This window comes from Gavia stellata, chromosome 10, assembly GCF_030936135.1.
Source record: "Gavia stellata isolate bGavSte3 chromosome 10, bGavSte3.hap2, whole genome shotgun sequence".
Lineage (NCBI taxonomy): Eukaryota > Metazoa > Chordata > Aves > Gaviiformes > Gaviidae > Gavia > Gavia stellata.
In genome coordinates this window covers 30,574,548-30,586,030 of record NC_082603.1, presented here as the reverse complement: position 1 = coordinate 30,586,030, position 11,483 = coordinate 30,574,548, and the positions used below count along the sequence as shown (strand labels likewise).

At 57.7% G+C, this 11,483-nt stretch overlaps 1 protein-coding gene across 1 annotated transcript; it reads left to right on the top strand.

The window, feature by feature from the left end:
- Positions 1–223: 223 nt before the first annotated feature.
- Positions 224–7,175, top strand: CDCP2 (CUB domain containing protein 2). The gene is made up of 6 exons (XM_059822048.1): positions 224–299; positions 2,072–2,419; positions 2,501–2,845; positions 3,337–3,690; positions 6,479–6,657; positions 6,861–7,175. The coding sequence occupies exons 1-6, from the start codon at positions 224–226 to the stop codon at positions 7,173–7,175; spliced, it is 1,617 nt and encodes a 538-aa protein (XP_059678031.1).
- Positions 7,176–11,483: the final 4,308 nt, after the last annotated feature.

Below are 11,483 nucleotides of genomic sequence, written 5' to 3'. Positions count from 1 at the left end.
CATTTGATCCAGATCATTAAAACTGAGTGAAGGAAGGGAGGAATAGATCAAGTTACCTTGCCGCTCTTAATTCAAACAAGTGTTGAATTATTCATTCTGCTATTAATTCTGCAGTCCTCCCGCTTTTTATTTATTTCTCTCTTTATTTATTTTTTTCCCTCCCAGATAGACAGCTTCAAAAGGATGCTCGGGTGCCGGTGAGGGGAGATTTGCCTGCCGGAGGATGGGGTGCCTGGGGTCGGGCTGCCTGGCAGCGCTGGCCGTGCTGTGCGGGGCTCTCGGGGGTGCTCCCAGCAGAGGTAAGAGCCCGGTCCCAGCTCCCAGCGGGGACCTCGGGGCCGATGGGCATCCACGGTCCCCGGGGAGGAGGGGTCTGTTTGCAGGTGCTGCAGTGGCTCTGGGGGGTGAGCGGGTCCCAGCTCTCAGCCCATGCAAGGAGAGTGGCTCACTCAGGCCAGGGGCCCCCCAGCTTGGCCTGGGGAAAGGAGCTGGGATCTGCCGTGTGGGACACGGCTGCATGCTTGAGTTTCTGCTTCACGCTTATTTTACCGAAGACTGCAGGTAGGGCTTGTCCTGTTGTGGTGCACAGGTGCTTTGCTGAAGGGTTTGTTAACTTCTGGAGTTGCACGTGCCTATATACATATATATACACACACATATACATACACATATATACGTGAATGTATGTATGCATGTCTATGTTGCTGTGCATGTAATAAACCCCTCACTTTACCTGGATAAACTGCCCCCCAGGACGCAGGGTAGGGTTAGCAAACGACACGGTAATTTGGGGAGCAGGGTGGGCCAGGTCAGCCCAGTAACTTGGCTAAAACAAGCAATACCCCTCCCCGAAAATGGCAGAGTCTTTCTCACATAAAGGGCTGCATCAGAAATCAAAACCCATGCCGGCTCTGGTGCGGGTGCTCCTGCGGGGGCAAGCAGCCACCCTGCTGCCTGGTGCTGCCTGCACCCACCTGGGCTTCCCAGAGCACCCCAAGGCACCCAACCCTTAATCCATGAGTCTGCCTGCCCCGTGGCTACTCGCCCCTCCCGCGGGCTCCCCTCTTGGATATTTATTTCAATAACACTATTCCTTTAGTACCAGCCCAGTATCACTTTATTGCCTATCCCCGGTAATAAGCAAGGCAATTTTAGATCTGGCCAGCTTTGCTGCTTATGCCAATACACTCCCCCGCCCCTTACCCATTTGCCATGGTGCTGCATCACACACATCCGCAGGACACCCCCCCCCCCCTTCACCAGGAGGTCACCGCACTAGTGAGAGTGATGAAAAGCAATGCGTGCTGTCTGACTATTGATTTGCAATATACTTGGCCCAGATTGATGGCAGCGAGCGCCCAACCTTGCTTGGGAACCCGCACATGTCTCCCGGGGGCTACACAGGGTCTGCGTCCCTCCCAGACATGATGTATGTGCCCGCTATATCAGCCTCTTCACCCCAACCCTAATCAGACCCAGGGGCAGGTGGCAGCCACCCCCCTTCTCCCCCTTATTTTATAATAACCGTGTCTCAGTATAAAGATTTCATTAGAAAATCGATCCCTACATGCATAACTCATTGTTAAGTGCATCGAGCCCTTCACCCTTATTTCTCCCAGCTTGAATTCACCGATAGTACCATTGCACAGAGGGAGCATCATCATCAGGAGGGACAAAGCCGAAGGGCTGGGCAGCCGGGGCACCGGCGAGGCTGGAACCGCTGAACCATTAAAACTCACTCCCTACTTCCTTTTTCCCAGCAAGAAATGGATGGGGACGCCGTGCCGTCACCAGCAGGACAAGCTCACGAGCACGGCTGAGCCCTGCTGCAGCCACCCCCCCAGCGTGCGGGGCAGCGGGTGGAGAAGGGGGTTACGTGAAGGGATGAAAGGTGATGGGGGAGACACGTGTCCTTCAGGGAGAAGGGGTGGTGGAGCCCAGTGGGGGTCTGCAGGACGCTGGTGTTTCGGTAGTGCCAGTGGTGGGATGGAGCCGGTGCCGTGCACTCTGTCTCCATCCTTTTAGGATTCCCCTGGGAAGGGGACATCACATCCACCTCTGTGTCCCCCAGGCATCAAGTGTGGGGGTGTGCTCTCAGCACCCTCTGGCAATTTCTCCAGCCCCAACTTCCCGGGGCCGTACCCCTACGAGACGGAGTGCACGTGGCTGATCGTGGTGGCCGAGGGTTCCTCTGTCCTGCTCTCCTTCAGCCAATTCGAGCTGGAGTACCACACCGCCTGCGCCTACGACTACCTCCAGGTCTACAATGGGGCCGCCCGAGATCGGGGCAACCTCCTGGGCACCTTCTGTGGCCGCAGCCGCCCGCCACCCTTCTCCTCCGCCTGGCACGTCATGGCCGTCGTCTTCCGCTCCGACCGCCACGTGGCCAAGCGTGGCTTTGCCGCTGCCTACCGGAAAGGTAGTGGGGAGGGATGGTGGTGCCGGAGCATCTGTCCGTCTGTCCTCCCCCACCATCCTCATCATCCATGCCTCCCCGCAGATGCCTGTGGCGGGCAGCTGACGGGGCTGTCCGGGGAGATCACCAGCCCCCGCTACCCCGAGAGCTACCCCAATGATGCCGAGTGCCGCTGGAGCATCGGGGGGGCTGGCAGCAGCGGCCCCCTCACCCTGGTGTTCACCGACTTCCAGGTGGAGGGGGGCCAGGGCTGCGGCTTCGACTACGTGGCCCTTTTCGATGGACCCACTGCTGCTGCCCCCCGCCTGGGACGCTACTGCGGCAGCACCCGCCCGCCCCGCACCGTCTCCTCCGCCCCGCAGCTCCTCATCCTCTTCAAGTCGGACTTCAACATTGGCGGCAGGGGCTTCAAGGCCCATTTCTACTCGGGTGCGGGGGTCTCGAGGTGGTGGGGCAGTGGGAAGGGTGTGGGGATGGGTTCCCGGGGCGGTGGTGGTGATGCTTTCCCTCCCGCGGCAGCGAGAAGAGGTGCTAGTGGGGCGGAGCCCTTTGGGGAGAGCTCATGAGATGATGTTGTGAAGTGTAAACCACCGCACAATGCAGACGGCATCGCTGTGGCCATCCCAGGCCCCGTGTTGTCTTTCTCTTGAGCAAGAGCCGCCCTTCGCCCTTGCTCATGCCATTCCGTGGGGATATGGGTTTTCCCATCTACTCTTGCAGAGCTTTGGCCATCTTGGGCGTTGCCATCCCCCCAAACTGATGGGTGTCTATCGGCCAAACGCAAGGCTGGGGAGCAGTGAGGTGGAGGGCAGAGCAGACTTCAGCAATAAAACAAGTAATTGCTCAGCCTGCGGCTTGTCCACACCCAGGAGGCCTCAGGTTTCCTTTCATTTTTTCCCTTCCCCTTTTTCCCTGAGCAGGCGAGTGCCAGGAGGTGTTCACCGCCATCAAAGGGAATTTCTCCAGCCCTCAGTACCCCAAGTTCTACCCCAACAACCTCAAGTGCCAGTGGAGCATCCAGCTGCCCCCGGGCTACCGGGTCAAGGTCTTCTTCTTGGACATGGAGCTGGAGGGCCGGAGCAGCCTGACAGGCAGCTGCGACTACGACCACCTGGCCGCCTTCGATGGCGGTGCCGAGAACGGGTCCCTGCTGGGGCGATGGTGCGGGCGGGAGAGCCCGGCGCCTGTCACCTCCCGCCACAACCAGCTGCTGCTGGTCCTCCACACCGACCGCAACACGGCCAAGAGGGGCTTCTCCGTTGCCTACGTGGGAGGTAAGGTCTCACTTGGGTGCGCCTCAATGCTTTATTTCCATTGGGACGTGCCCGAGACCGTGTAATTTCTGGAAGGACTGTGTGGTGAAGATACCCGTCTGCAGGAGCAGAGCACATGGTTCTTTAGGGATGGGGTGGAGAAGACGTGGCAGGTGAGCTCCAGCTCTCGCAGAGTGCGAGACGCACATGCTCCGTGTCGTGTTTAGTATTCAGGAGATGCTTTCCAGCTTCTCCTCCCCACGTCTCTGCCGCTGCCATGCTCCTGCTCCTCTCTCAGCGTGTGAAGGAGAGAAAACCCAGGGGGTTTGGGGGGACAAAAGCCCCAGGGGAGGTGACCAGCTCAAGCATCACAACCCTGTTCCCTGCTCCCCAGGATGCTCCGGCCCCACCAGCACACAGCTGAGCAGGCAGATATAAACTGCGTCTTCTCTACCGGCAGCAGCACCGGAGGGGTAGGATGCGGGGGGCTCGGTGCTCCCAAATCCGCCCGGCCAGCCCTTCCCGGCACCTCCCTGCCACCGGCATGCCCCATGTCCCAGCCAGTGCATCCACAGCCGGTGGACCGGTGTAACCTCTCTCATGTATTTGTCAACCTTTGCACCTCAAAAGCCGGTGAACTTACGTTGTTCGTTGTATTTCAGGATAATTGCATCTGAGCTGACCCGTGTGTCGGGAATGATTCAGACAGGGGCAGCCTCGCCGGCGGGCTGGAGCCGGACCAGGGCTGCTGGACCGGCGGCACAGGAGTTGCGGGTGGCTGGCCCTGGGTTTATGAGCTTTTATCCCTCAGCAGCAAAATCCTTCTTCATTTCCAGTGTAGCAGAAGGGATTTGGGGGTATGTGGCTTTAGGAGTAAGAGATGGGATGGAGTTTTGTCCTGAGCCTCTGCAGCCTCTGGAGGGGGAGAGATTGTACCGGCCGTCTAGCTGGGCTTTAGGATGCATGGCAGGTCTGTCCCTGTCCGTGTCCTGCTTATTTCTTACTGTTTTACAGCAGTGTGCAGGGAGAAAAATCTTGGCCTCACTGTGTCTGGTCATGGAGAAACCCCATTCCTGACAGAGGAGCTTGCAGACAGATAGATGGGCTGCTAGCTGAAGAGCTGGGGAAAGCCCCGTCACGGAGAGGGAGATGACTTCTCCCAGCTGCCCGAGTTTCCTGCATCCCCCGTACGCGCTGCCAGATGCGTGTTGGGGGAGCGCAGAAGCTTGGACACGAAACCGAGCCTCCCTCCATAAAGCTAAGGCTGCCTGCTGTGTTTGCCCGCCGATTCGAGCATCTGCTTGCAATTAGCAGCCTGCGTGGCACATCCAACCACCCGCGCTCTGCCAGGAGAGCGGCCGCTCTCACCAGGAGGCACCAGCCTCTCCCCGCGGCCGGCTTCCTCGGGAGCCCTCGGTGGCAACGGGGCACCTCAGCCTCCACATCCGCAGCTCTTTGGCCATGCGGATATTTTCCTTTTGGGCCCACGAAAGGGTGTGACTTGGGCCAGGCGTGAGTGATTTATGGCCATTTGAATGAAAGCCTTCATGCCAGGAGAGAGGGAGGATCCATTTTCTTCTCCTCCTCCTTTTGATCTAATGCACTTTAGTTATTTGGTAAATCTTCTAATGGTTTTATAATGCACTAAGTGAAGCAAAGCGACACTATTTTTTAGTATTGATTTTATTGTGTCTTATCAGTTTCATAAGGTCAAGATTCAGAGGGAGCTGGAATAATTCAATAATTCATACTGCCCAAGCGGTTGGTTCAAGCTGAGCGAGGATTAACTTTAAAGAGGGGGGCATTTTCCTCCCTGCTCCTTTCCCTGTGTGGATGCTTTCTGCATCCAGAGGGGCCAAATCTGGTGGCAGAGGGAGAGTGATGGAGAGGGGCTGACTTCCCCATTGCCTCACTCCTCAGCATCATGGGCAGCTCAACAGCAGCTCCCTCCATGCATTGTCCGCTAGCTCCCCATCAAAAATAGCATTCTGGGGGTGGTGGAGGGCTGATGATGCTTGGGACAGGACCTGGGCTGGGCCACCTCCAGGAGGATGCCCCGGGGCCAGGCACCCGGCTCACCCTTCCCGGGGACCATGTGGCAGCCGTGCAGCTCCATCGCTCCAGGGCAGGCGGGCGTGGGGTCCCCCCCGAGATGCGTCTCCTCCCTTTCGTCACTGTAAGAGTGTGTCTTGCAGGGGTGTTGTAGCGCGTAGGGGAGCTCTGTGCCCACGGCAAGCCATCAGCAAAGCTCTCATGGTCTAATCCTGGGCAGCAACTCGAATGTTTCACTGGCTTTGCAATGATGGAGAGCGGCTGCTCTCACAAGGTAAATCCTTCCTTGCTTATGGCAGCATGATGATGTTACCTGTACTGGCACTCGGGTGTCACTCAGGGAGCTGGGAAGGAGGATGAGGCTCAGGAGGGTTGGTGGTGGTGTCTCTCCCCAGGGCAGAAAGCAGGGCAGTGCCTGGGAGCCAACTGCGTCTGACCTCGGCACGGGACAGGGCTAAAATATCGCTATATAAAATAATGCTTTCTGCATTTTGGGTGTAGCTCCTTTTTCCCTGAAAACTCAGCTCATCGTATGAGTCCTGTGGCAACAAGGCCGGGTGCTGCGAGATGCATGGCAAAGTCATGAGGGCGATGTCCCCGCTAGTCCCAGTGCTGTCAGTCGTCTTCTTTGTGCGTGATGGGGAGAGCGAGCTTTCAAAACGGCTGTGGCTCCGCACTGAGCTGCTGCCATTGCTGCAGCCTGGGGAAATCCCCTCCCAAGAGCACTTCACGTGTGCCTTGTTTTCTGTCTCGACAGTTGTGCCCATGAACATCAGCTGCACCCGGACGGAATTCTACATCCAGATCCCTGTGCGGTCCCTGGCCCAGCTGGAGAGGAGTAGGATTTATTTGGGAACCCCCTCCTGTGCGGCCCAGGTGGTTGGTGGGAACTTTAAAATACACACCAGGTTTGACACCTGCGGCACCGAATCCCAGGTAAGTGGTCGGCAAACCATCCTTTAAAGCAAGCTGAGTAGATGGTTAACCCCATGCTGGTTGTACTGGCTGCAGAGAGGAGTTCCCAGTCCCTCTCCCATCTTCCCAGTAGATGCTGGTCTGATTTGTGGCCAACTGCCCTGCAAACCCCTGGGAAAATGAGCTGCACGAAGCCCTGATGAGCCACAACCCTTGTCTTGCAGAAACGCAACAACACGTCCGTCATTGTCAGCACCCTCTACATCGATTTTTCGGTGGGCGACCAGGAGGACGTCCACCAGTACGAGGTGCAGTGTGAGCCGAAGAGGAAGGAAGCCTCAGTGACCCTCATCGCCGGCCCCGACCCATCCAGGCTCAGCCAGGCAGAAAACCTGGTGGATGCCCAGCAGTGGGAGGGGGGAGCGACGGACACCCAGGAAATCAAGAGCCAGGACACCAGCGACATCGTCTTCATCAGCATCTGCATCCTGGCCGGGCTCCTCATGGTCGTCGCGGTGGTGGGGCTCGTGCTTCTGTAGGATGCTGCTCCCCAGATCTCCAGGGCTTGCAATCCCAGCTCTGCCCAGGGTGGAAACACACCCCAAAACCCAGCCTCACCCCAGGTTGAGCACTAACCCAGCTGCTCAGAGACACAGCTCCCAGGCCCCGAAACAGAGCCAGAACCCAACCTCCACCTCCTCCCAGCGCCTGAAAAATTTGGGCAATAGGCAGCCGTTTCCCTTCCCAATTTGTTTTCCTCTGTCTCAATCTGTCCATTTGGCTCGGGAATGCAATTCTTGCGCTTCCTAACTCTTCCCACACCTGCTTCAATTTGTTTTCCCTCTGGTGCTGCTGCTTTTGGGAAAGTAACGTTGTCTGCCGATGACTGCAAATCATCCTGTCAATTATTTCTAGCTGAATTCTTGAAGGTACAAACCATCCCCAAATATAGTGATATTCCCAACAAATATTTTCCACGCTCCCGCCCATGCTCGGGGGAGTACTGTAGAGCTGTGTTGTAGGTATCGCCACTTGGCACATATAGATGTAGCTCATGTAGCTGCTTCCAGGCAGTGTTTCTGGATGTCTGCAGATGATGCGATGAGACCGTTCTCCAGGCGCCCTGGAGCTCCTTGTTTGATCTTCGCTTGTCATCTAACCCACCCGTTGCTTGCAGGACTCACCTGAGCACTTCAGCCACCAGCAGCTGGAGGAAAGGAGAACAATCTCTCTTCTCCTCTGTGTTTTCCTCCTTTCCAGCATGCCCAGGTGTCCACCGCTGTGTGCTCTGTACCGGCATCACTCCTGGAGTCTGAAACCGTGGGCACGGAGGTTTCGGTAACCTTTTAAAGATGGCCTCAGCAGGAGGGGCTGGATCCCTCAGGACTGACACTGCCAACCTCAGTGACACCAGACCTCCACCTTTGGTCCTCGCAGAAGGTGAGCTCAGCAGCTGAGAGCACAAAAATAGGAGTCCTGCAGTCACCTGCACCTACAGAAAACTTGGGGTCCTCCCCAAGAGCCCTGATGCTACTGACTGCTGGATGGCCAAATAACCCCCACCTGCCTCTTGTGCCGTACCAACGCAAAGGAAATTCCCTTTCAGCATCACGGTGCGGGGGGGCTGTCACAGAGCAGCCTGTGTTTGTCCTGGCGTGGGTCAGAACCAGCGTACGGCAAAGCCAGTGTGAAATCCCGCTGCAGAAGCAGGGTGAATGCAGCCCTGGGAGCCTGGTGTAGGGGCCACGCACCCCAGCCTGTGTAAAACACACTGTGGTGCCGGGAGAGATCTTAAAATGTCCAAACGTGGTCATCCAAGGGCAAAAAATTGAAGTTGAGGGCAGTGGGTGGGTAATCCAGGAGCCCTTTTCTTGGTAGTGCCACCTCCCAAGGGGAATCCATCCTAAGGAGGGTACCGGCTACTCCTGCGACAGCATCGCACCGCACAGCAAACCCCTCTTGCTGCTGAATCCACCGGTGGGATTTTTAGCAGGGGCCAACAGGACAGTCCCATAGGTGAAAGGCTTTCCCGACCGATGTCCTGCTTCCCAGCCCGCTGGGACAGGTCTGTACCTGCTGCTGAGCATCAGAGGAAGCAGCAGTAAAGGAACCGGGTGGTGATCAAGCGGCTTTTCCTCCTGGTTTGCACCAGCCCGCGGATGCCTAAGAGGGTGTCTGGGGAGGGAAGAAGGCACAAATCTGTGCATGCCTCCTAACGAGGAGCCTTCGTTATCGGAGCCCGGATTGATTCGGCGTTTGTTGGTGCAACACGTCGGCAAATGCGAGATTTCTGAGTGAAATATTTGCCAGCACTGTTAAGATCCATTAAGGCAACATTTTGAGAGCGTGTTTTGTACATAGATGGGAAACAAGGCCAGACCCCCCTGCTGCCTGCACAGCCTTGCTGCCAGTTAATTGCTAGGTATAGAACTGTCAGCTTGAGACGATAGTTACAAGATGTGACAACTGAAGAAATTTAAAGATATAATTAACCTTCCTGGCAGCCCAGATTTTGCTGAAACAGGTGAACGCTGCAGCCGCCCGTGTCTGGCGGGGAGCCCGCAGCACCCAGCAGCACCCAGCCCCTTGCCTCCAGGACTGGCACCTCCTCGCCCAGCTGCAGCCTCTGGCACCCTGTGATTTGCAAGGAAAAAGGCTTTTCTGGGGAGCTGGTGGTGGTGCACTCAAATAAGGAGTTGGATCTGGTCCCAGAGTCCAGCAGCAATATGGGCCGCTGCAGCACTCGCCCCAGGGAGGGTTTCCAGCTCCGGCTCTGGTCTGAAACTGCCTGAGCATCCTCAGGTGCAGCGCTCGACTGCACGCCTCCCTCGGGATGCAGGACTGGCAATGCGGGAGCAGCTCCGCTCCCCCAAGCCAAGGAGCTCCCCAGCACCCTCAGCCTTGCAGGATGTTACCCAGGGGCTCAAAGATGGGGCAATTAATGTGACTTGAAGGCTTACAAAAGCCCTTTCCCGGCTTGTTCCTGGACACGTTTCCAGCTGCATCTGCGGCTGCTGCCGGCAGTGAGCCACTTGAGCCGGTCATCCCCCTCGGAGCGAGGAAAGCTTCCCACACTCGCCAAGCACCAGCCCTCCTCAGCCTCCAATCATGCTCCGTTGTGTCTCAGCCTCTCGTTTGCTCCATTAGGATTTGGCACCCAGTCTCTCCCTGCCGCGCAGGATTTTGCTCACTGACGTCCCCCCTTAAACCGCCTCTTACTTGTTATCCAGGGCCCTCCCTTTCCGTTCCAAATTTGACACCCTGGGAAGCTGCTTCTGCAAAAACCCGGAGGTGTCACCACCAGCGCTGGCCGGGAGTCCCTCAGCGCTCTCAGATACCCAACACCACCGAGCGTGAGAACCCCAATTAAAGCCGTGCTGGCAGCGTGGGGCGAAGGGGACATCATGGGGACAGAGGTAACACCTGAGGCTGGGGCCCCAACCATCCTCCTGGTTCGGTGGCCAGGACGTCGGAGCACCACCTCTCCCCAGTTAACACAGAATTGGTTTCCATCCAAAATGGCAATGGCCAAATGGCTCACGACATGGCTGCGGCTTTGCAAAGCCCCCCCCAGCCCCCTGCACTGCCCGTGATAACCCCCTCTGGGTTCCAGCCCAAACCTGCTCCTGGCTGGTTTATCGAGCTTGCCGCTGCACCCCCTGCTCCCCAAATTGCCCAATAGCTTCCCCAGCTCCTTCCCCCCACCGTGTCTGGGTGTCGTCCCCCCCAGCACCCTTTTCCCAGGGGCTGCTGGCAGCCCAGGAGCACGATGCTGCTGGTTGAGACACGGTCCCAGAGTGGGACAGCCCCCACCGGTGCACAGAAAGACCTGGCAGCACTGATGGCACATCCCCATCCCTGTCACACCCGGGAGAAAAGTCCCTTGTAGCCGTCACCATCCCAGCCCCGGGCGACCTTTCCCCACCAGTGGGGCTCTGTGCCCAGGGTGCTTCGTGCTGGCCCAGCTCCCGCCTGGGACGGGGAAAGGCTGTGCTCTCCCCTCCGGGGCTGGGGCTCACCAGGCTCTCCCGGAGCGTCCCTTGCCTTTCCCACAGCCCAGCTGTGACAGGGACACCCGACACGGATTGGGGCTCGGCGGGGCTGCGGCTCGTTTGTCACCGTTATAAGCGGTGCGATGCAAAAGAGCGGGAGCTGCAGAGAGAGCTAATGAAAACATGCCAGGAGGAGAAAGAAGAGGTGTAACCAGGGGATGGAGCCGTTCTGGCCTTGCAAATTAATTTTAGTAAGAAATCTGTGTTCATCTGATCTCCTCCACGCAACCAAAGCTCTCCAGAAGTGGATTGAACGACATCTCTGTGGCCCGGAGGGTTTCTCTGCCACCACCCGCGCTGCTGCTGAGCGTGGCCACGCCGTGGCCCGGAGCAGGGGTGGCACCCACAGCAGTTCTCCTTCAGCAAGCACGCCCGTCCTCGTCCCTGCGAGTGAAGACCGCAGCAGCACAGGAGGTCGCATGGGGAGAGCCAGGAGGGGAGAAGATCCCCTGCGAGCGGGTGCAAAGTCCCCTGGCTGGGCACTGCCCCGGCTGGGGAGGGAGCCCAGCCAGGGAGGGGGACCGTGCAAGCCCACAGCCCGGGTCATTTTGGGAAACAAACCCTTTTCCTCACGTGAAAGCCACTCAGATGAGTTGCAGGAATCCATCACCAGAGCTCCTTCCCCTCTACCATGCCCACAGTCCTCACCTATCAGGCCTCAGTTTCCCTTGTTGGTGTTTGCCCAGCACTTCCCGAGCAGGCGGGGAGAGCGGCAGGCACAGGCAGCGCTCCATCTGATTATTTATTTAGAGCTTGATGGTTTGATTGCACCGAGCTGAACGCAGCCACTCCATC